The sequence below is a fragment of the Excalfactoria chinensis genome, chromosome 17 (genome assembly GCF_039878825.1).
Source record: "Excalfactoria chinensis isolate bCotChi1 chromosome 17, bCotChi1.hap2, whole genome shotgun sequence".
NCBI classification, from domain to species: domain Eukaryota; kingdom Metazoa; phylum Chordata; class Aves; order Galliformes; family Phasianidae; genus Excalfactoria; species Excalfactoria chinensis.
In genome coordinates this window covers 6,792,399-6,818,318 of record NC_092841.1, presented here as the reverse complement: position 1 = coordinate 6,818,318, position 25,920 = coordinate 6,792,399, and the positions used below count along the sequence as shown (strand labels likewise).

Sequence of the window (25,920 nt, the reverse complement as noted above, 5' to 3'; positions counted from 1 at the left end):
TTTCTGTATCGTACCTCTGAAGTGTGTTGGTTGTGTTTCCTTCTGCATTACCCTTCCATGAAGCTGAAGCTGAGCAGCACGGAGGTCTGTTGGGTGCCCTGGAGGGTGAGGAAGCTCTATCCCAGCTCTGTGAGCTGCTTTCTCAGCTGCACCCCCAGTTACCAGCACAGCTCTTACCTGCAGCATTTCTCAGCGTGTTATGAAAACATTCCCTTTAGGTGTTTACTCATACACTAAATTTCAGTTCTGCCGTTCCAAGGAGCAGAAGTCCTTGCACTTGACATTTTATGTTCTCTCTTACAATGCGTGAGTTAGGGAAGACAAAGGAGCAGGATGCTTGCATGTCAGATGAATCATGGCTCAGTATTTGGGTTCAGACACTAGGAAGAGACACTGCCATTGGTGGATCCATTATAAATACAGGCTTATGACTAAAACCGAATACAATCATCATTTTTGCTCCCAAGAAACAGCAGAATTTTCACATGTGATTCGAGCAGAAAATGAACTTTGTGCTTCTTTCTTGGAAATCTACCACGATTTGGATAAAATCCCTTGTTCTGCCCTCCATAATGTCTCTTCTAAGAAAGCTGGTTGCTGCCACTCATCTCCAACTTTCATACTGTGCAGCGTCACTCGGGGTTTTTGATGTCCGAAATAACCAGTGCAGATTGAATTTGCAAAACTTGGGGTTTTTTTTGCACAAAAGTGGATGCACATTCCTTCTGTTTCTTGGGAAGGTGAAGTGGAAGCAGTACATTGCGGCTGAGGTTAATAGAAATGAGTAATGATGCTGTTGTTCATGTTTTCCAAGTAGGAGGTAGTTAAGATAATTTATGGGGTTTTTTTTGTGTGCTTTGATGTTAAAAACCTGTCGTCTTTGTTCTAAATTTCCAACAACAAAAAAACAACCCAACAAGTCTTTGCTTAAGTGAGTGAAATTCTTCCTCTTATGTCCAGAAGGATTCTGGGTCCAGAAATTCTGGCTTATTGATCTGCTGATGTATGAAATATTTATAGAGATGCAATTGTTATCAATTGTTATTAATTGCTATTAATATTTAATTGAATTTCATAAAGATTAAATGAGCAAGGATGTATTAGCCATCTCTGATCAATCTGCCTGTACTTGGTGCTGGCTGATCTCAGGCCATTCCAACCAACTGGAGGATCTCTTGGTAGTGAAGAAATAGTTCCCTGGTGCTCAGCAGATGACTTCCTGCACATCTGCATGTCTCCTCCCCTTCCCCTTCCTCACTTATCCTTTTATTACGTATGAGCAATTGTAGATGCAAAGCATTTTATTTAGATCAGTGTGTTGCTGTGGCCTCTTGTTTTCTGCAAGGACAGTTTGCCATCTGTTTGCACATCAGCAGCTCAGATAACCTGCTGCTTCCTTCGGTTTGAGTTTTGAAAACACCAGGGAAAAACGATATTAATAAGAAGTGCAGCACATACTTGGACGATGTGTGTGATTCCTGGAAGCCTAACTGTGGTTAGTGCTGGAATTGGGCTCGTCAGAGGGTAATATTCTTTGGCATTGAGCGTTTTGGCAGAGCAAGTTGTGTGCATGTTTGTCAGCACATTTTTACAGCGTGTTGATTGTGACCAAACTCCTTCTGTAAGTCAAAGGAAAGGTTATCTAGCATGGAGCACAAATGCTTCTTGACATTCAAAATACAAATACCCTGCAACCATATTCTCCTGCTTCCTGTCATACTGAGCTCAAAGCCTTGGCAGGACTATTTCTGGACAGTCCACATTACTGATTTTCAGATACGGACATGCTTGCTGTTCACTTACAGTTCTCTTTAATGACAAACACTACTTGGAAATGGCTTAATTGGATTGCCTGCTTAATAGCATTAGGATTGTTGTGCTGGCTTAGCTGAGCTCTGCCGGTCCTTGGCTGGTTAAGAGATCAGCAAAGCTGCAAAGTGGAAAGAGAACCTCCAGGTTTCAGGTGAGTCCTTTGCTCTTCTAAGAGAAAAGGAAGGCTCTGCTGAAGGTTTGTGTGTGTGTTGTTGCTTTGTTGCCGTTGAGTGTTTCTTCCAGGCTTTCAGGATGTTGTTGCACATTACTGAGATGCTCTGGTTTGGTTTCCCAGTCGCTGTGTTGTGTTGTGGTACCAAACGAGCGCACAGCTTTGTCTTTGGGGTACATTTCTGTGTAACAGGCGAGACATTGTCGGTCATGCACTTTAGTACCATTAGAGAAGAATACATGTGATGATAAAACACCCTTTTGTTAAGGCTATATAATACATATTTAACAAAATTTCAAGAAGCAGATGGCTAATTAGGTAGTTCGGCGAAGCTGGGCTGATCATATGTTCCAGCTCTAAATAAAAAAGCAACAAAACTCGATTTGAATGTATTAAACCAACTTACATAAGGTTTTCTAATTAATATTAAGTAAAGCGAGCGGTACATTGGGGACTGTGCATCTGAAAGCGACGCAGGATTAATGTCTGCTTCCTATTGAATCAACTCTGTCTGGTGCTGGTTCTGTTCTGTTGACAACACAAACTAAATGTGGGGTTGTGGTTATTTCAGGCGGCATCATTCTTCAGTGCCAGATCCAGTGAAATGAGGCAAATCCCAAACAAACACGGGAAACTTTGTTATCTTTACTAACAGCTATTTGAAGAAATTCAAAGGCAGCAGCTCGTTGCACAGGATAAATGAATATTGCATGGTGTGTTTCAAGCTGTATGCCAGGTTGTTTTGACATTTAAATACAGAACGAAAGTACTACGAGAAAACTTTATGAATAAAGGCGCTCAGTTATGGGAGAGAGAAGTGCTTGAAATGCTGTTCTGAAGGAAAAGTGAATGTGAGACTGTTCACCATGGAAGTTTTGGGCAAGAGTTTTCCCAGCAGTGCAGGCGTTTGTAGGGAAGGTAAGAAAGAAAAGAGTCTGGAAAGCAACGAAGGGCATTTAGTATGGGGCCTGGGTGTGGAGGAGACGTTCAGCCCCTCTGCAACTTGATTTCTGCAGACTTTTGTTTCCAGAACCCAATCACTGCACTGTGTGTGACTCTTGAGATCGCATCCCACTGTGTCTACTGGACAGGTGGAGCTGCGAGCACTGCCCTTTGGTGTCACATACTGCTGCCTGGCTCTCTACAAAGGCCACGACACAGAAATGTCTTTCTCAGCAGTGCAGCATACAGAAGCCACCATTCTTTTCTCTTCTTTCCCCCCCTTTGCCTGCGGTGCCTTTTCTTCTTAATTTCAGAATCGATAAGCCAGATGATTGTTCATCTGCAGTTTTATTTCTCTTATCTGTGCAGAGGCTCACATCTGTAGGCAACAATAGGAAATGCTCAGTGCTGTCTGTGTGCTGTTCAGCTCGCTGCAGAGCTTTTGAAGGCTTTTTTTATGGGTAGAATTGAAGCTTCATCTCCTGAGTGACCTCAGAGAAAGCCCATGTCACCGTGTTCTCGCAGCCTGCTTCGTGTCTGCTTCTCAGCAGAAGCTGTTCTGTGTTCCAGTTGCAAAAGAGCTGGATGCTGTTGGCAGACAAATGGGTGCTGTGTTAACATCTTGTTTTTGCTGAAAGCAACCCAGAGGGGCAGGGTCGGAGCCTCGTCCCTCAGTGCCAGATGACTAACGTGGCCGCTGCCACCCAGCGCTGGGAGAGGAGGGGGAGAAGCTCCGTGCCTCCTTTCTAATTGATTTCCTCTTCCCTTCTCCAACAAGCTGTCAGATTTGAATGTTTGCCTCAGTTTTCTTTGCCATGTGTCGGGATGGTGGGCTGGTTGCTCAGAGCTGGCAGGAAGCAGCAAACATCCTGCCAGAATGGAGAATGCGAAGACGGCCCATGTTGTGGGGAAGGGGTGGGATTCATGCATGGGATTGCTTTCCGAGGGCTGTCACCACTAAAGGAGCTGAGCACTGAGGACATGACATGAGTGTTTTCCCAGATGGAACTTTCCATGTTATTCTTTATAGTGTTTGAACCACTGGTTCTATAACTTTTGCTTTGGTTTAAGCTTCAGCTACGAATGGACGGAATAAATTCCCTCACCGTCTGAAGAGTTGTGTGAACTCACCTCAGGGATTTTGGCATGAAAGATCAGACTGAAGTTAGAGTCCATCCCAACCACACAGGGCTGGCTCTGCACCCACGTCTGCTTGGCCTACAGCCTTGGGATCGTGGCAGCATGACAGCAAAGGCAGTGTGGGAGAAGAGGTTAAATGTGCTGAGATTTGAAGTGTATTCTTATGGATAAGCTGCTATCATTCAGAGTGGAGTTTTAAGTTTTTGGTATCAGCATGTCAGTTTTGAACCTCATCTGTGGTTGAAATCACAGTTAATAAGAACAGAAAAAGCTGATTTTAGTAAAAGTTAATGTCTTTAAGAACAAAACAAGTGTGTCTCAGGACTATCTGAAGCTAAAAATGACTTTTTGTATGGGATGTTCAGGTATTTTGGAGAAATGCAGGTCAGAATTTTCCTAGAAACATGCTGAGGGTGTTTCTTGTACATAAGGAATTAAAGGCAGGGGCCATAAGAAGTTGGAGACTCTGGTCTGTTCTTTGGCATGGGGAGCAGCGTGTTGCATGCATGGCTTGTCCATCTCACAGAAGGATCTGGAGATGATCTGCTGGGGGGGCTGCTGAGGATGGCTGTTGTATTCTTGAGGTTTGTCCCTCTTTTGTTTTGCAGAGCTGTATTCTGAAAATCTCTTTGTGTCTTGATTTCCATAGGAAAGCAGTTTAGCCAGGATTTTAAAGGCAAATGGGTGGCAGAAATGGCGTAACTGAGCTCACACCTGAGATGAGTTACATGTAGAAGGGCAACAGCAAAACAGCTTTTAGAACAAGGCAATTTTGGACATTTTTTTTAAGTTAAATTACATAAGGGTAAGTTCACAAACCCATTAATACTGTGTTCTGCTGTTTAGTTGGTCTGCCAGAGGCTGTGCCAAAAAAAGAAAGAAAGAAGGTATTTATTTTTCAAGTAAACACTTCTGGTTCAGTTCTGAGGCTCTCTTTGTGCATGTTACAGCAGCAGCGTAGTGAACAAACAGTGTTTGCTTCCCTTTTCAGTTCATCTTCAAGAAGTGCTTTTCTTATTTGGTTAGATGTTCTCAGTGCAGTCACCTAGCAACTTGTGAGGGCCTTTGATTCAAACATTAATCTCTAAATGCACAAACTAAGAAAATAAGGGTCCTCAGAAGTGCTGAAGTGAAGCATTAAAAGTCTCAAAGTTAGCTGCTGCAACTCAATGCTGAGCCATTAAAGTTATGCTTTAATTCATAAATGTGCATTTTCTATAAGGCAAAGATGTGTGTGCATTTTTAAAGCCATTTTCAAGTTACTGCTCAATTAAATGTACTTTGGGAAGTGTGTAGGTACTACAGTGTTACATTCCACCATGTGTCTACATACGTTGTGATTTAAGATACTTTGATACCCAAGTGCATATCTAAACATTCTAAGTCCAAAGTAAGGAAAAGCTTCCAGCAAGAATTCCAATATTTGCTGCCTTTGGCATTTTCAAAAACACTTGCATTAATTTGATTCAGATTTCAGCTATGATGTTTGTACTCAGAAACACCCAAACAGGCACTTCTGCAGCTGTCAGAAATACGTGTGCTTTTTTCTTGTCCCATTCTATACCAGTGCAGTGCTGTTATCCAGCAGGTAACGGCATGTATGAAAAGTTGGTGTCAGTTGGCCTAGAACAAAGCATGAAGAGGAGAGGTAGGAAGTGGCTTGATTGTGGAAAAGATGTGGGAGTTACTGCAGTATTAGAGCACCTGTCTTGGAACTGCCACATCCTGCCTTTTAGAAATACAGCATTTTAGAAATCAGACATAATCACTGGGTCCCTATTACCATTAACTGAGATGGATTACACAGCGGATGTCCCTATCCTGTCCATTTTTCCCTTCCCCAGATGGAATTTACTAAAGCTTGTTGCTTTCTAAGTTTGCCCTCTGCCAAGAAGCACTACCTGCAATCCTGACCGCACTTGCAGCTGGGTTGATGCTTCCGATGGTACCATTTTAAAAGAGAGAAGGGATTTAGAATTGCATATTGAAGCTGAGCAGAAGCACGGCAGTTCCCTGCTGCTGGAGGGGCAGCAATTCCCAACCAGCAGGGTGTGATGCCGGGTGCCGATTGCACCAATGGTAGAACCCAATTCCTGTACATCAGTGAGAAACATTCAGATCTGTGTTGTGCTGTGGGGTGGTGAGGACTGGTGAAGGATTTCTGTGGCCTTGCAGAGGCCACAAAAACAGTTACATATATTTTTTGCATGTCTTGTTGCTTTAGAAGAGCCAGATACTGTCCAGAATATGTGATGCAGCTGAAGCTGTTTATTTTCATAGTCCTGCAAGAAGCATAAAACTGCCAAAGATTGCTGGAGGGCCACTTAGGAAGGATCTCAGTCCAGGAATATGAATGCTCCTGGTATTTAGAGCACTTGAATGTCACAGAATTATAGTATGTGCAACAGAAAAGAGTGGTTTTTTAGCTCATTACTATGAGTTTGAAACTCATAATTCCTAAGGAAAACAAGGCAACATTTATTGAACTCCTCCTGGTGTGAGGTGCCTCCAGTGCAGAAGCTTTTATTTGTCTGATGTGGCTGTACCTGTCACAGCAGCTTCCCATTTCGTGCTGCAGCCGTGATGGAAGTGGCACACCGCTGGAAGCTGTCTGCTCCACTCAGCATAAATGTCCACTGCTTCACAGCCATTGTTTCCAATGGTTTTTTTTAAGCATTTTTAAATTAAAGCTGCGCACATTGGCTTCTATACTGCAATGAGTGAGCATTAAGCTCTGGTGTTATTCCTACTGCAGTGCTATCAAACATCGGTTTGGAGCAATGACAGTGGTTTCATCCCCCTAGCTTACACAAATCATTGCTGTTTCAGAAACAGCTTACTAACTCCTTCTATAAGGTAATGGTGCGGCCATAAATAAGAAAAAGCATGATGTCCATCAGTAAAACCTCTCAGAATTGTCTGTGTTCTGTGTGAGTCACAGAAGTGTTACTAGAGGGGAAGGAATCTCGGCAGTAGTTGCAGCCATTCTGATCTCTTTACAGATTCTTCTTTTCTTGTTCAGGTTTCCACCTTCCTTTCACTTTGGTGCTATTCCATTCCTTTTCCTAGTGTGGTAATTCCTTTGGATCGTGGAATTCAATGTATAGAATTCCTATTTAAGGATTCAATTATCCTACGGTTAAAGCATGGAAAAAGTTAATAAGATTTTTTTTAATGTTGAAGGATTTGTCATTCATTCATTTCATTTGTCATAAAACCAAAAATATTCCTTAAAATAGGAAGGTTTTGAAAGGAATAGTGAAATTGAATCCTTCAGCTCCTGCTCCAAACATTTCAGATCTGTGATATAAGTTTTTTGGATGTCTCCATTGGTGAGGTCTGCACTTGGCACATGACACCAATGCACCTCAGCCTCTCAGAGGCAGATTTTATTTGCTTCTATTTTCCTGGAACCATTCAAGGCTGAATTCTTGTAGCAGAAAATTTAGTTCAAAGTTGATCTCCACTGCTTTAAGATTCATTTTAGGAAGCCTGGTGCCACTTGGCAGTTAAGCAAGTGAGCCAAACAGTGCAGACATTCTCCTGGATGTGGCCTCCCCTGTGGTGTAATCCTGGTGTGGATTCCCCAGTGGGAAAGGAGCTGTGTTCAACAAAGGTCTGGCTGCCTCAGTGCTGAGAACGTTCTTGAGAACATGGTAAGGGAAAAGTACAAGCATGAAGAGCCAAAGAATGACGGTCATTATGCTCTTCCAGGAAAGCACTTAAACAAGTCTGAAAGAGTATTATTCATAATGGGAGTCTGGTGGAAAATACACAGCTATATTTTCTGCAGTGAAGTTCTTTTTCGGGTTGTCAAAGGCCGTGAATGAAGCGTTCATACCCTCAGTGAGCACGTTGTCCTTGTGGGCAGCCTTGTGCAAAGCGGAATAAAAATAGTAGTTGAAAGAATGGAAAAATGTGTTAAGTATACAGAATAAAGCAAGAAAAATTCTGTTTCACAAAGCATGGCTTATTTCCACTTTTCATAATAATACGGATTTGGGATCTTTTGGTTGCATTTTCTTTGTGTGCTGGAATGGACTCATAGAGTCCTGCCGTGCCTTTGCTGGGTCAAAGATCTGAAGAATATTCTGGCAGCACAGCCACTGTGCTCACATGGAATGAACAGGGAGAGAATAACGGCTTGTGTGAACTCATGCACCTCCCATGGCACTGAGCAATGCACGATGCAGGGCGCTGCTTGCTGTGCTGCATGGCACCATAGCACTCAGATCCTCGCTGCTTCAGGTTGGAAACCTGGCAGACTTATAAATAGCAGCTTTAATTACTTCTTCTATCGGGCATTACGTAGAGAGGGGATTGGAATAAAGAGGTTAACATGACAAACTGATCATCTCTTCTGTATGAAAACCTGTTATTCCAACTGGGGGGGATTTCCCAGAGATAAAACTATCTGGGGGGACGTGTGACACACAGTGCTTGCAATGCCTCTTTATAGCATTCTTGATACGAGCATTAATAGTTTAAATGATTACAACAAAATTTCATTAACAGGAAGTAATCAGTGAAATGCATCCTCGCTTAAATCTGCTAATACTTCTTGGCGTCTGGTGCTCAGTGCTGCAGCAGTGTAAATTTGATGCTGTGCACAGCCCAAAAGCTTCTTAGCCTCTTTTAATCTTAAAATCACAAAATATTGCATCCTCCCAATGTGTTGCTTCATCTGAGGATCAGGCTCCTTCCTACAAATGGAGACCTGCCATGTAAACGTAGATTTTTCACCTTGAGATTCAAATTCTTGACTAGCTAACCTAGCAGTTATATTGCTTATCCTTGTGGTTAGCTACATTTACGCACTTGGCACGCCATGCAGAGAGAAAATACATTAATAATCCCCTTAAGAACCATATTAGCAGAAGTTACACTGCTGTCTCTGGCTCCATTTTATCTCTGTGTTATTATTTCTTGTCCAAGAGCAGTGTGAGAGCACCAATGGTTTTGTCACAGATAAATAACATTTGTGAGGTTGGACATGCCTGAAAATTTTCCAGCAACCCCTTCCACAACATGTAAAACTTGTTGAAATAACTAAAACAAAAAACAAAACCCCAAACAAATAGATGTTATATGCTGATTAAAACACCTACACATGTACATAGTACTGTATAGTGTATCCCAACCTACATATTGTAAAAGCCCGGTAAGATCCATTGAGAGCAGCCAGTACCTTGGCCAGCAGCAAAGAGCCCGAAACGTCTGATATCCTAAGAACAAACATTTAAATGAACAGAAGTTTCCTGTGGATCACATTAAATCTGTGGTAAATATTCCACACAACTCAGTCTCAGGGCACACAGAATATAGCTGGTTTTCTATGAAATACGGTTATTTCCATTTCAGTTGGAAAACTTAACAAGAAAGATTACAGCCAGGAAAAATTAGAGCATATTTTCCCCATCAGATAGAAAAGAGGCAATTAAGACATCTTCTAGGTCAATGAATGAGTCTAGACATGCTAATAGCTGCTAGGGAATTTGCATCTATTCTTTCAGCTTGCATAATGTGTCCAGAAATTGGTCCAAAAGGGGAAGGAATGAACAGAATATGATGAAAGTCAATGTGCTCTACTTAGAGGAGACTTGGGTCTGACAGCCCATGCACGTGTGCTGCTTGGTCCTAACTGAGCTCTTTACTACATTTTCTGTATGTGCAGCAAGGTGTAAGTTGATGTGTTCAAATGCCTGACCACTCACTGTGTGGGAGGGCAGCATTACACACCAGAATGAAGATGTAATAGTTTTTAACCTGAAATCCCTAGGAAAGGAATCTTCAGTGAGTGTTGTACTAATGGAATCCAAAAAGCACGAGGCAGAGCATTAGGTTGTGTTCCCAATTGTGCAGGGGATTCTCAGGGTTTGCTGCAGTACACTCAGACAGCCCAGCACCAGTAGCTGGCTCTACGCACAGTGCATACACAGATTATGCTATTAACTTAAACCTTATTTTATGTTAGCCAATGTATAGGATGAGCTTAATCCATTCCCATTTAAATGTCAACACTGTAAATTTTAAACTGAGAATCCTTTTATAGCCTATGGAGAGAAATGGGCTCTCCTCAAATGTGATTACACTCATCCTAAAGCATTTTGTTAATAGGGGAGCATCCATCTCTTCTAGTGGGATGCACTTCCATGTAATGCAGGCATTTGCAGCAGGGTGTGAAGAGCATTCTGTTGTAAAGAAGTGCCTGCTTCCCTCCATTGGCTGTAAGGCCATGAGCTCAAACAGATTCAAACTTTATACACACGCGGATGAGATAAATCCAATGGTGTTCATTTATAAATATGTAATAATAAGGAAACAGTCTATGCAATTCCCTCTCCCACTGCAGCTTCATAAATCATAATGCTTCAGTCACGAAGCAGGGTAACTTCTTTATTATTTATTTACAAGGAAAAAGCAGCTGCAAACCAGGAGAAAAGCCAAGGGATCCGTTGCTCAGCATAAGCAAGGGAAGACCTGAGTTTATATTTTCAGATTAGTGTCCATCATCTTAAAAAAGAAAGCCCTGCTGATAGGATTTGGAGGGGGTATTATCTTAAATGTAAGCCCTATGGAAAGGAAGCCCTCATGTGAACATAAATGTTTTTCTCTCCTAAAGCAACACAGACTTTGTTATAGATTCCTCTCCAACAGAATACATACCATAATGCTCATACATAGAGCATTATTGGAAATGGAACTTCAGTGGACAGTGTATGCCTGAAAGGGGGGCCGTGATTATTGCTTTTATCACATGTAGATTTAAAGGAGCATTTAACAAAGCACCACTTGCAAGAACCTGAAATGAAGAGGCCCGCGTATATCTTGGGGGCAGATTTGTATGGCACCAAAACTCCTTTTGCAGCTGTAGGCCTGTCCTTGCTTGCTCCCAGTGCTTCTGGGAATTCTGGTGCCACACTTCTTGCCCATCAGTAGAGCTCAGCTTTTTTAGCATCTGAGTTTGGTGTCTCCAAGGGAGCGAAGCCACATGTCTTGTGTCAGAATCCATCTTTGCCATTAGGATTTGGGGCATAGCTTTTTACTGCAAAGGGCAACACTTGGGCACGTGCAGCTTTTCAGCTCTAAGGCAAGCAGGGAGTGGGCCACGTGCTGTAGCAAGGCCTTCCTTGGTGTGCTAAGCATCAGGAATGGGAGTTGGGACAGAAGTTCCCTGCAGCCTGCAGGATACCTTGAGGCTGCTGCAGACATTCTGCCTCTGAAGGAGCGTGGTGGTTTTGTCATGAGAGCAGAAGTGGAATTATGAAAGAACTGAGGAGAGCTGAATAACGGATTCAACCACAATTTCTTAGCAATATAATAGTTCTTATTAGATTAAAGTATTAAGGAGAAAAAAGAAAAAGCTCAGAGACTTCCATATTCCTTTAATAGGTTATTTTGAGCTTCCGTTGAAGCAGATACACTTTTAGCAGATTGGCTTAAATGCCAATTGGGTAATAGAGCAAGAAGAAAAGCCATAATCTTTCTTTAGAGCAGAGAGTCATTTACAGCTGAAATCAGACTAATTACCACAATTGAACTTGTGGAACCCCTTGCCTTTGTTAATAGACTTACTGTGCCAATAGCTCCGAATGGACGTCAAAGCCAAACTTAAGAAAAACTTGGTGTACTTCTGAGACATTAATGTGATCTTTCCCCACACAAACAAAGAAATATCACTTTGCACTTTGTAGCAGAGGCTTAAAGGGGAAAAAAAAATTGAAGAGGGAAGGAATTCCAAAGGAACGTTAATAGGAAAGCTCTGTGTGCCATGCTGTGACCTCCTCTCATGCTCACTCCTCTCTCCTATCCTTTTGCCAGGCACGGTTTAGTCTCATTTTCACACTCCACGCTGACATTATGAATGGCATGTTTGTGTGTTAATCATAACTGCCTTAAAGCACAGCTGCTGCCACTCTGAAAATTCATGTTGCAGTCAGGTGTCGTTGCAAGCTTGATTTCTTATCTAGCAGCGCATTAATGTATGGTGCTTTATTGCACGTGGGATTAAGTTTCAAACTTTGGAGCTGGAAATTTATTATACCGCTTCAATATGATTTACACAGAACTTACCATGCGTGTGCCAGCTGGAGCATGCTTGGAATTTGTTATTTTCCATCCACTTCTGCAACAGTGTCACATTGTTTACAAGGAGAGCATGCAGTCTCACATAAGTCACTTTCATGCACTTTTTCTGCATTATTTTACTCAATTTGTGATGGATTTAAGCACCCTGCTGCATGGGGTGTTAAAAGCCATAAAATGGAAAATAAAAACTGTTTTTGGCTGCAGGAATGGCCTGTGCACAATCAGAAATACTAAACAGCATTTAAGAAGTGTGATGAATGCATTATATAAAAGTGCCTTATTCAGGCTATTGAGTATAAGGGATAATTTGGGAAGGGTTGCAAGGGAGAATGTGGCTTTTTCTTACCAGCTTGCTCCAAACTTGCTCTAGGATAATCTTTGTTACTGAGACCTGAGGACAAACATTGCCAAACACAGGCTTTGATCCGCTGGGATTTATGGGCAGCGTTGGGTATCTGGATTATGTTTTGGGAAGTAAGAGATACAGAAACATATTACAGCCCTGGGGAAGTGATGCAAGTGAGGTGACTTTGCACAGACTTCCTGGATTGTTTAACAAACCTCGAGGTTCTGTTACATGCGCTCAGTTTTCCATCAGCATTGTGTGGACTTGCAGGCACAGCAAAGAAATCCTGTCCCCCTTGAAGTGCTTCCATCGTATCCATGCCTTTCCACACTATGGCTTCATGGAAACTACTCAGCAGCACCATCTGTGTATGATCTTTGCACATTGAGTGCATCTCCTTGCATTTGTGGTTGTTTGTTGCATGCATGGATGTGTGCAGTGCCGTTCCCACTGCTGAGACTTTGGAACGCAGGGCCTGATCAGAGCTGGTGATGCAGCACTGCCCAGTGGGCCGTGGTTCCCTGCTCCATGCATTATGACTAACTGCTCCCAGATGTCATCCTGGGGCTGGATGCCAGGCTCAGTGTCTGGTTTGGGTTGGGTTTTTCCCCGCCCCGTTTCATTGGAGTGCTCAGAGAGTGCTAGGCTTAAGCAGGGAATCTAATGACACATTTTGCTGCCTGCTATCTTTTTCCAAAGGGAAAAAGAAAGTGCAAATAGGTCCATTTTAACTTAGTCTGGTAGCTACTGGGGTGATTCATAGTGTGCTTCTAGCAGTAACTTATCTTTAACATCGATACTTCTACTAGTACTTTGAGTCGTCTTGGAATAAGGCAGCATCCCATAGGTGTGTTGTGGAGACTTTCTAAAGGACTCATTTATAATGAAGTTAAATGCATCTTACAGATTAGAGAGGCACTTACGGAATGGTAAGTTGCCTTTTTGATCTCTTTTTAAGTCACAGAGTAAAGCCTTGCAGAAAAATGGTCAGAAAAGACAATATTAACAGCAATTAATTCACATCGTTTTGGAACTGGACAGTCAGAATGAGTTGCAATCTCAGTTTGCAATCTTCTGGTTTTGGGGGGCTCAGGTGATGATTTACTGAGTTCAAGCATTGCTACTTGAAAATTCTTGGCTTGTTTTAAGCAATATTCTCAGATAAATATCACTGACATTTATGCCAAGCTTGTTACTTACACTAATATATTGCTTTCAGTAAATAAATGGGATAGAAAATAGTATTTACCTTGCCATATCATGAGAAAACTATTCATTCTGTCTGACATAAACTGAGAGATACTGTTTATTTTGCTGCTCCAGCGAGCCAAGAAAGGCTGCACAAATATGTCGTGACCATACAGTGGATAATGCCTGCGTACTGTTTCCATGTGTCTGTAGTTGAGGTTCTGTATGACAGAATAACAAGAATATCCATGATGCTTTCTAAGAACCTGGGCTTAATGTGGGAGCTTGCTTATGAGACAAAGATCAAGTTCTAGGAGTGTTTTCTGTGCTTGAAAAATGTTTTGATGTCTTTGTCAGCCATCGAGACAAACTGCAGAGAGCACCTCAGTTCATTGACTTCATCGCGCGATGTGAATTGAGTTCTGACATTCCCATAGGTCATTCCTGCACGGCTGCTTTATCTGCTATGAACCTGGCATAAATCTGGGCTGCCACGAAGGTTCTATATTCTGTTTTTGTGAGTGTTCACGTTCTGTGCATTGAGCGAACTCAGGGAACTGCTCCAGCTAAAATCCAACCTTGCCAAAAACAAATTGGCTGCGTAGATGTTAATACATAGCAGTGAGCAGACAGGACCACTGGTTTTGACAGTAATGTGCCATATGTCAAATTAAAGTCGTCATGTAAGCACGGCTGAAGGAACGGTTGCCTTGCCAGCCCCATCTCTTGACGCAGTGCTTCCCTCAGAGTGCAGACATAGGAGCTAGCAGAGCACGGGGAGCCTGCAGCATGAGCTGGGGAGGGCTCAGTGTGCAGATGTGCATGCAGCGTGCTGAGGTAGCAGACTGGTGGCTGCAACTGCCTTAATTTTCCTTGGGCACAGAACTTGTGCACAAGGTTTCAAAGTTACGGTGACTGCATGATGGGAAGTGCTGCTGATTGCTTTCCCTGCTGCAGATTTCCACCTTCACCTGTTTCTTACTGTTGAAAAAATGTTTTTCTTTGAAAGTTCTAATGCAAATGTAAACCATTCGTTTGTAATTAAACAACCTGATGAGTTATCAGCTCATTTAATCGCAGATGACAGGTGACCCAGTGGCCTAATGGATAAGGCATCAGCCTCCGGAGCTGGGGATTGTGGGTTCAAGTCCCATCTGGGTCGTACCGCCATAGTTTTGTGTTCGATAATTGTTTAGATCTACTGAGGGATGTGGTTTCATGGGGAAAAATTGATGATAGTGGATGGTTGGGCTGGATGATCTTGGAGGTCTTTTCCAACCTTGGAGATTCTATGATTCTGTGACCTGCTTCCATGACTCTGTGCTCTGTTATGTGTGTACTGCCCATTCATGAGCCCACGGGTATTTACCATAAATACCACTTCTACTATTTGGAAAGAATTATTGGAGCTCGTGTCCTTCACTCAGCCATGTTGTTTTGATACCTACCAGATCTAAGAAATGGATCTGCTTTGTCTAAGTACGTAACTTACCCTTCAAAAAACAAAACAGAAAGAAAGTTTTCCACCTATCAAAGGGTAAACTTTCAAAATTCCGTACTTGGTTTCTATCTGAGTTTTTTTATCTTACGTGGTTTAAATTCCTTTGACTTTGGATTTCTGACTCCAGTTGGTGTAATGCAGAGTTTGTTGCTGATTCCTTCCCAAGAGGATGCTGTTACGTGGGGATAAAACTGTGTTCTTAGTGACTGATGAGAGTTGGAAAGTGTTATTGAAGTTTCTAGCAGATGACCCTTTAATAAGATGTATTTAATTGGATGAGACTTACAACAAATATTGGCCATCTGTTGAATAACATCAGAAAAGTAAAGAGAAACAGCAACAGGAAAAATCTTAAACAAATGAACAAATGAGCCTCAATTTCTTGATATAATCCCACACAAAACAGGATGGGTGGTTAAATTTTAAACCCCAGCCTGAACCATTTCAGAGAAGCATCCAAAAATGAAGGTTGTTTTTTTTTCTCTTCTGAACCTTTTCACATTTAGAATGCTCTTTGCTGCTCCAGTCCTACTTCAGGCTGAGAGGCAGAGGGTGCTTACTGCCATAAACGTCTGCTTTTGTGGGGTGAAACTCCAGGTCCATAGCTGTGCAGATGCTGTGGCTGCCCTCCCCAGCTGACTGTGTTGACAATATTAACGTATCTTTAATATCTTCCCTCCTGTTGGATCATTGGACCATTATTTGTACATGCCGTAAATTAAAGGAACAATAATGCTCACGTATCAGTACCCATTTTGCATGAAAGCAAATGAAGTTATCAAATTAGAGCTAATGTATTGTAAATTATCAGATCTGAATCTTAATAATAATTACAACCCAGAACAAAATGGGAATGCATACGTATCTCCTAACTAAAGATATTGAAATTGGCACTACAGATCCAATAATGCAGTGAATACTGCCAGTTTCATTATATCCAAATGATTTGTTCTGGTGTCAGCAGGTGAGTAAATACTGCTTGTCAATTTATTTATTTATGGTGTGTGTCTTTCAGACACAAAATTAATATCGTTCATTATTAACGCAGTCATTTTAGCACAGAATATCCTATAGGACAAGCCACAAAATGGATTAACTGTGCAAACAGGAATGAGTTAATTGTTGGAGTTAACTTGCTGTCTAAATGCACTTTAAACTCTCACAGAGAGAATCATTAACATTAAGCACCACAAGGTTCATTTTTTGTGGCATAAGCTTTGTAATTCTCTTTTTGATTTGAACCTTCCCAAGCTAAAATGAACAGGAAAGAGCAAATGAAATCAGACTGACAAGAGGGAAGCATGGGCTGCTGTTCCTGTCATGATTTTATTCATACATGCCTTTATGAAATTCTGTTTCAAGCATAAACATGAAGTGGGACATAAACAGGACATAAGAGCTGTAATAACATTTGCATGATGGGATTGGATCTTCCAGCCTCTAAAATGAAGTGCTCTGCTTTTAAGAAATGAAATAAATGTGCAAGTCATGAATATTTTGCTTTTCTACTTCTGAAGCCCCATTACACTCTTCTGGAATCACAATTGTGTGAAAGTTAATGTCAAAGCATGCTGTCATCCTTTTAACAGCTTTTACATGTGTCAGTAAACGTAGAACTGGGTGATTATCTCTGTCCTGTTAGTGATTGGGAACTCGTTCTCCTATTGGGATTGCATCCAGGCAGGTGCTGCAGGGAGCTGATTTCCTGGAGTTCAGCAGTGGCGAGATGATTCTGTTCTGATTCCAGGCAGCTTGTTTGGTGTCGTCCTGACCTCACTTACATCCTGGGGAAAAAAATAAAGTCAGTCTTTTGGCAGCGGTGGAATTAGTGCTTGGTTTGCGTTTACTGCCAAGTAAGGCTTATTAGTTTTGTTAGTAAGTTTAAAGGTTTCTCAAATATAACTAAATACACATATTTTAATTCAAAATACACTAAAATGTGTAGCATTCAGCTCTTGGCATTTCGATCTGGCATTTCTCTTCTGTTTTTGTCCATAGCAAGTCATGCTAAAGAAAGGAACTGGTTTTTTTTTGGTTTACAACTACCCATAGCTTGATATCATTGAATTATTAATAAAGTGTTGTGAAAAGCAAGCTATAAAGCCAGTGCTAAAATATTTCCAAGCGTTTGTACCATTCTGATGGTAAAACCCACCAGCTGTGCTAGGACATTTTCTGTAGTCGTTCAGATTTCCACGCTTCCAGCTGGGAAGTGAATCAGATGTTACCATGAGGTGCCCGCAGCCTGCAATGCAGCACAGCCTGGGGATGTGGTGTAGGTTGGCCTGGGAGCAGGCTGGGAGCAGGGGGACAGGAGGGGAGCAGGCTGGATGAGCTGGATGTGGTGGCAGAGCCTTCAGAAGATGAAGGCCCTTATGGCTGCTCACTGCCTCATTGAGGACCACAGTTGGAATGTGAGCAGCTCTAGCAGAGGCCGTTATGGGGTTTTCCATAAAGCCCTTTACTTTCTGTTGGCTTCCTCTGAGGAGCCCTCTGGGATTCTGGCTGTATTACCAAGTAGCATCCAACAGCTGCATGCTGGAGATTGGTTTCATGCTGTATCCTCTCACCTCATGCTGTCCTGAAACATGTACAGCCTGTGCTGCTCCACATTACCCGCTCTCCCAGCCCGTTTGTTTTTGCATCTGTTAGCACAACAAGCTGAAGACAGCTGCTTTATTCCAGACATCCCATTTCTGAGGTTAGGCACGTCGATGAATTAGTGCGGATTCTGAAGGATGAACATTCAGCCTTCACAGGAAACATTTGTGGGAAATGGTGATCTCTGCCTATAAAAAAGGAACACAGTCAACAATGGATTGAAATGCTGTTCTATGGCAAATTTATGTCTTCTATCTCTTTTGTTTTGCAAGCATGGCAGTATAAAAATAATATAAGGTACCTTCTTTTTCCTTATAACTGAAGGTAGAAATGTCAGATTTAGAAGATGTGCTATGTGAGGTATTTTGCTGTATCCCAGCTGTTTTAAAAGTGCTGCGCATACAGCTGCAGGAATATATTCACCTCTTTCTCCCCCGGCACTACCAGATCTGCTGAATTCATTGCTGGAAATGAAAATACGTATCCAGCTTCTGCCAGGCATGCAGCCAGTATTTGCACACTGCTGTAAATCTTGCAAAGCCAGCTTAGGGGCAGCATCCATCTGTTTTGTTCTTAGTGTAAAGGAGTTAATGACCCGAGTAGTTAAGACTGTCCAGGAGATCTGAGTAATCCTTTCACACAAATAAGGTATTGTTGCAGTTAATTATTACTATCTCTGTTTTTTTTTTCCAGCTTTGTAGTAGAGATTTTGTTTCTGTCCTCCCTCCTATTTATTTAGCCTAAATGAACTTGACAAAACTGGAAAAAAAACAACCTGTGGAGCAAAGTCAGACTTTTGAATGACCTTGGGGTTGGACTGGATGACCTCCAGAGGTCCCTTCCAACCCCTACAATGTGGTGATTTGGTGAGGCTGAGGATGTGCATCCAGTTACTGCCTGGCAGACTCTTGGAGCTCATAGTGAGGAATCAGCCCTGAATTTATCAGTGTTGCAGCTCATATCCTTTGATTTCAAGGTAAGTTTCTGCTGCTGCTTGGAGGAGGTAGATTGAAGACTGCAGAAAGTGCAATGAGGATAAAGATAACTCGTTAAGCAAGCAAGGGATAGCTCTCCATAGGTGAGAACTTTAAGGTGCTTTGTGACCTCATACTGTTACAAAAGAGCTTTAAGAAGCTTAGGAACACGATAAGGTGGTGAGTGAGTGGGCTGCTTTCCTTATGAGCCATGTTAGCCCAGAGCAGGCTGCGTTGCGCTGGGCTGGGGGCAATTTTAGGGAGAAGGAAATTATAAGTGACAAGGGGAGAGTTGGCATCAGGTTTAAGCCCCAGCCTGGGTTCTCTCTTGAGGTAGCCCTCCTGTAGATCGGATGATGCAGTCTGTAAAATGGCCTGTGGATTCATGTCCGTTACTTTTAAAGGTTCTGCTTCTTCTGGCTCATATTTTTGATATATAATGGAACCCTCATCTGTATTAAATACAATGAAAACAGAGGATTTATTCATACGAGTCATAACCAGAGGATCATATCCAGAACAGGAGGAAGAGAAAATCCTATTTAATTGTTACACTTTGTGCTCAGGATATACTCCCTATTCCCGAGCTTACTCTGTTCCTAGTAAATTTATTTAAACAGTAATGCTTATTTAAAAATAATAATAAAAAAAATTAATTAATACTGAAATGGCTTGTCTGTTTCAAGCAGTACTCTATTTCTGTTTAATGTAATTACTGTATTTAATCTTAGAAGGAGCTAATGCATGCCATGTGACAGATTTGTTCATTGCTCGGTGTCAGGCAGAAAGCAAAAGAAGAAGTCAAGCAGGAATATGGGTCCCATGGGGAAATTCTGTGGCTTCACTGAAAATGCAAAGCATGTAAAATAGCAACATAAAAATTATGAAGTGCTCCACATGACTACTGAGGCCCTTAAAGTTCTCTATTATATTCTGAGATTAAAGCAGAGAGTGATTTCATGCTTATTTTAGTTTTATGGTAACTCCTTGGTCTAATTTGGAATCAATTCTTGCTCTGTTAGACAATAAAAGTAAAAGCCAAGAACAAGTGTTTTTGCACAGACTAAATTCCCTGTTGCTGTCGGTCGGACCTCTTCTCCCATTACCTTTGAGAGGATCGATACCCTAGAAACAAATTATGTAGGCAAGCATACGTATAGCTGTTGATATCAGGCAAATAGTTGTCATAGCAGTGGAGACAAAGCCTTAAAGTTCATTTCAATGGGAAGTTAATGGAAGATTTTTGTGCTTCTTAAGGTTTTGAAAAAAATATAATTTGAGTTGGGAAAATAATCTCGTCTGTTGCAGAAAGAAGTGAAAGGCTGACAAAGCTCATTGATTTCCCTGGCAGTTCAGTCGGACTTGCTTAGAAATGCTTGCTGTCATCGTGTTTTTTAAATCAACTTGCATAGAAAAGGGTTTTTCTTTTTAATGTGTGCTCTCCGTGCAGCTTCGTTTATTGAACTGAAATAAATCCGGGGCATAGCAGAGAGGACCACTTCTATTGGGAAATCTCATCTAGCCCATTAGGGGGTTGTTCTCTCAAAACTGGGAGTAGAAATGCGGTTTTAAATGCGTGTTGGATTTTTCTAACTCCAAACTGCAACATGCGTGAATTCTGCCTCAATACATTTACCTCCAGTTCTTGGGCACTCTTGTGTCTGTACAGCTCTCCAGATACTCGGCTAAATGTCGCGTGGGTGACAGGGGCTCAGCGAGAGCTTTTCTCCTTTATAGATCATCTAATAGAGAAGATTGCTTCTGTTATTTATTATTGAGATATTTCATTTCTGTCTCACCGGTCTGTGTCACATATAAAAGCTACGAGTAACAGCATTTTTTAGCAGATAACTCCCCTCATGTATCATGCTGATAACCTTCGCACGTCTGATAATTTAGAAAACAGCTTGAAATTTATGGCACTACCTTGTAACTATAAGTGACTGATGACAACATATATATTTAATAACAACACATTTTTCTCAGTGCTGTGAACTGAAAGAAGAGGGTTGGGTGGAACGAATTGCCCTCTGTTACACATCATAAATCCCCAAACTGCACAGTGCATCGCCTGCTTGTGTCTGGAGAAGGTGCAGAGTGCTCCTTGCTGTTTCACTGTCAGCCTGGAGATACTGCTTGCTTTCCAGCAACTACACATCATACGTGCCAGCTCTCTCCTCCTTATACTCTTGTAAAGCAACAGATTTCCTGGCAGCCTCTGCAAAGAGGTGTAATAGAACTATCATTAAGAGAAGGTGATGAACATAATGTGAGTTCTTAACAGCGGCAGTAAGCGATGCGAAGCTATTAACATCTTTCCAAAACAAGTAACGACTGAAAGGTTACTTCTCAGCTTTATTGCTAAAAACGTGGTGGTATTTTTAAGCAGATAATATTTTGTTTTCACTTATCTGTGATTTTTTTTTTATTACAAAATCTCGAGCTACGTATTGCTTATTGACATTATAGCTTCAAAGCTACTAAAACATGCTCTACTGACTGAATTGGAAAATGAAAATTTAGACATGGAATTTTATGTATGATTTCTGCTAACGAGGGATCTTAGCCCAGCGTTGTTCATTTGCCACTGAACTGATCATTCACCGAGGCTTTCCCATTCCTTTTTTTCATGTCAAAGTATGCGCTTTTCATTGGAATATTCTCAAAATGCGAGGCTGTAGTAATACTTCTGAGCTGCTTACTAAATAACTGAGCTCTGTGGAGAAGAGTATGACGCAGCATGTACAGATAGGAAATCCAGGAGAAGGAGTGGAGACTTTCAGTGGTGAGGTGTGAGCGCTGAGCAATTAGCAGAGTGAACAGAGAGAGTGAGAAAGTTCTCTTTCTCTGTGAAGCTTTAATTAGTGACTGTGTTTGGAGTTTGAAGTCCAGTTGGACAAATGTTGCATGGCTTGCCTATGCTGGCATCTGAATTGGAGTTTTCATTGTGATGTGATTGACAGAGTTTTTGTGGAAGTCAGGGGCTGCAGTTCAGAGCCATAGGATGAGGTGGTAGCAGTGAGTGACAGTGTTTCTCCCACGTCTTAATACTTATTACATATCAGTATTAAAAACAGTGACTCTGGATGAATGAATTTCTTCATACATGTGAAAGGTTGTCAACCCAGCAGTAGGATACAACTATTGCGTTACATGAATGTCACCCAAAATAGATGCCCAAGCATGCAAAACCTTTCCAACACACTGCTGCTGAGTAAAGGCAGATCTGGGCTCACCAGCCCAAGATCTCATCTTGTAAGAAAACATCAGGAGTGCAGCTCAGTCCTGCAGCCCTTCCAGAGATATTTTTCCATTCCTTTATGAAGATGATCGTGTATTTTTTTTTCTCACAGAAGTTATTTAACGTTTTTATTTTATGAAGGATGTAACAGGATTATTTTTCTTCACGCAGTTTATTCCTGCAAACACAAATCAGGCTATTGTCTTCAAAGAGTGGAAAGTTTGGAGCTAAAAGCATTACTTGGAAGAGAAACGTTTTTCAGCTGCAAGTAATATTAATAGTAATTGTCACTTAGTGGTCTTTTATTTGGTAGAAACAAACTATCAAAATGATAATTGTAGGATTCATTGGGCTATAGATTGATTAACAAAGTAGACAAGCAAGTGGGCAGTGCGCATGGAACCAGGACTGTGTCTCTTGTGAAGTCCTCTTAGATGGAATCAGGGGAGCAAAGCCCATTTTGCACCATTTGCCCAAAGAATAAACATATGCCACGTCAGAAATAGAACAGTTGGAGACAATTGCTGCATGGGCCACTGATGAGAAATAGCTGAAGAAAAATGTGGGGGTGATTAGACTTCTTTCAAGCCAGCTGGCAGACTGAAGGGCACACAGGAGGCTGGGATGGCATTGTGGTGGCACCAAGGGTTGTGTACTGCAGTGACACCAAATGCATCCGATAGCATCTTTCCCAGTGCTCTTCATTGGGTGAAGGAACTTCATACGCATTACGAATGTAATGTGTATTAAAACGTAAAAGTGAGATTCCACATGAAATGAGCTGTCTTGAAAAACTGTGAGATTGTGACTTGGTTTCCAGTGAAGGTGGAAATGATTCTAAGTCTAAAAAAAATCCATTTGATATTTTTAAAACCATCCTTTACAATGTTGTGCTCTATTTACTGAGAACAGTCTGAAGTGCTCAGGTAACGTGGTGTATTATCTGTAAAGAAGTTGTGTATTACTTTGGACTTTTCTTTATAACCTTCTGACTCATTGTAAAGCCACCCGACAGTGCAGTGTTTGCGTCAGGATGTTCAAAGTCTTAACTCTAGGCTTTTCAGTTCTGCTGAGATGTGGACTGATTGACTGTGACATAGCAGAGCCAAGCTTAAAATGAAAAGTGAACCTCTGTAAGGTTGAAAAGCTGCAATGCCTGTTATTGAAACAAAGCTCGCCCAAGCAAATCGTTGTTCGTGTCTGGTTTTGAGTATATGTATGACCTCTGCTGTGTGACAGCCTATAGGCTCTGTCACATTATATAATGAGATTAGAATAGGCTTTCCTTATATGAAAAAAGTTCTTCTAGATCATTCATAAATTTCTAAATGCGACTCATTCTGTAAGCAGAAGCTCATTTTCTTCTGCTGTTCTCTCCTGCCACTCTGTGATATGAGAACACTTTGTTCTCCACAAGAGTCTTCACTTAGAGCTTTGGTTTCTCACAGACATAATTAACTAGGAAAGACATTGGGTTTTCTTAGGCATCTTCATCAAGGCGCGCAGGGGAACAGATCCCATGCCCAAGGCTGGCTTTCCTTCCAGCTTCATGTACCTCATTTATGGCTCCTGTTCTTGCTTGAACAGAGTGACCATTCCAGAAAAAACATGGGTTTAGGTTCAGGAAATGAGACTTTAATGGTGTTCTTTCCTCACCAAACTTTCACACCTTGGGATGTCTTTTCATTTTCAGATGTGTTTATTTCCTCAGTAATTGCATGGTTTACATGACATCTGCCTTTCTTACGTGTCTGTGTCTAGCATTAGGCTCTACCTTGAATAACTTACATGTGGGATGTTTGCCTCTAAGTGTTATCTTATTTCCTGTGTATCAATAAAAGGAAATTAAGCATATGCCATTGTAACTGTTGTTTTCCATTTTCTTACCAGTTTGCTGTTTTGTGGTTCATAAGAGATGCCATGAGTTCGTTACCTTCTCTTGTCCTGGAGCTGACAAGGGACCTGACACCGATGTAAGTACATTGCTGTTCTTCTAAGTATTTAACTGTGAGAAGATATTATGAACAATATCAATAGGTTCTAAATGGCTGATGTTTATAGATGTTTATGTACCCAACATATCTCAAGGTATAACTTCAAAGTTGACTCTGCTCCTTGTCCTCTGTACACACAAGGATCTGCAGCTCTGACTGCATGCCAGTGGTGAGATGCAACCTAATGTTGAGCCAGCAGGCTTATCTGAGATAGGTTATCTGAAACTTAGATTATTATATTCATGCTTGCGCTAGTGCACCCATCAGGATACACCCGTTCCATCTTGCCCCGTCAATACGTGCAGATACAAGTAGCATTTTTGGTCAACAATCAAACTTTCATCACATCTGCCTATATGGTGAGACATAGCTACAAGAATGAACTGTTTGTTCACGTAAAAATAACATTTATTTGGGATTTCTAAATTCCACTTTACAGTGAAGTAATTTAACATCTGCTTATGGGAACAATGCATTCCAAGTGTTCTTTGTCTAAATGGCTCTGTTTTGTCTCTTGTAACGTATTCATGCTCTAGATTGTAGGCTATTATCTCCTCTGATGAAACACACCAGAAGACTTTTCTTACTAAGTTTTAATGTGCTTCTCATGAATGGTTTTAATATGCTAGACATGAGATCAGTGAACAATGAGCAGAAGCTGCAAGGGGGTTTGGAAAGTTTTCTTATTTTTTAGCTGAAGTACAGGGCTTAAGGATAGTAGCTAAAGTTCCAGTCTAAGATCTGAAAAGTATTTTAAAGGCAGTTTGTTTGTGAAACATTTCACATCATGTCAATTTAGGCACATATGACATGCTTTGTGGCAGGAGACTGAGGTTGCTGGCAGAACCACTGCTGCCCTCAACACCCATTTCTTCTCCTCATAACTTTCCCCTGCCCTCTCTCCACACTCTGAGACTGCTGACCGCCTCATCAATTTGCTCCACTACGATGTCACAAAATAGATATGCTAAATCTTAGCAATGGTGAAATGCTGCACTGATTACAACAGGATCTTTGCTTAGGGGTACCAAATGCGTGTATGTTTTTAAGGCATCATGTATTTCTTCATAGCATCAATTATTACTACTTTGTCAATAGCTTCACAGTGCTCTTAATATCATTGCTAAAAATGTCTTCCTATGCTTTTCTCAGGTGAGGGAGTTTCCAATTTTTTGCAACACGACATCTCTTTGGAAATTATCGTGTTTCCTTCTTAAGCTCTCTCAAGTGATAGACATTTATTATGAGTTTCTGTATCACAGAACCGTGTGTGCTGTTCCTAGTAAGAGCAGCAAGGAGCCAGCAGGTCAGGATCAAAGGACAGTGTAGAGCTGCTAATGAAATGCTTGGAATATGCTCTGCACTTCCAAGGGTGTGTTATTCTGCTTCTAGTAACTGTTATAAACTACCATGCATGGCCCTGCTCACATAAATCAGGCGATATTCACAATCGCTTCACTGGAATAATTAGCAGTTCAAAATATTTTGCTTGATAAAGAGAATCTGAAGTCTGGCAGCCACAGAGACACCTCTTAACCAGGAGCTGCAGCATGTCAATGTATGGAACATTTCCCACTGCGAAACAAAAGTGCCTTTTGCAGCCAAAGGAGGCAGTGCTTGCAGGTGCGTTCCTACACATCCCGCTGAGGTCCAGGTATCTAGGACACGATGGCAAGCATTTATTTATAGATTAGTCTCGAGGCGAGGTAGTATGGCATTTACACTGCATGCCTCGGAGGATGTGGAGGGTTTCTGAGCAGCAAAGTTCATTAGTCATTTAGGGAGACACCAAAGAGGGGAAACCCTTCGTTTTTGTAGACATCGTTTATTTTTTGAATGAGAGAATTAGGAAACTTTCATAGTAAATGATGCACAAAGCGATTTCCGATTGCAGAGGGACTGTGAGCAGTTCTGTGGCTGC

The 25,920-nt window shown here is 41.5% G+C and overlaps 1 protein-coding gene and 1 non-coding gene across 2 annotated transcripts in view; both read left to right on the top strand.

Annotated features, from left to right (window-relative positions):
• The window catches only part of PRKCA (protein kinase C alpha), a 107,493-nt gene that overhangs the window by 21,041 nt on the left and 60,532 nt on the right, over positions 1 to 25,920 (top strand). Inside the window, exon 3 of the mRNA XM_072351643.1 lies at positions 23,896 to 23,978. Coding sequence (XP_072207744.1) covers positions 23,896 to 23,978 — 83 coding nt within the window. The remainder of the gene's footprint in view (positions 1 to 23,895; positions 23,979 to 25,920) is intronic.
• Positions 14,778 to 14,850, top strand: TRNAR-CCG (transfer RNA arginine (anticodon CCG)). The gene has a single exon. It is a non-coding gene; the product is annotated as a tRNA-Arg (tRNA).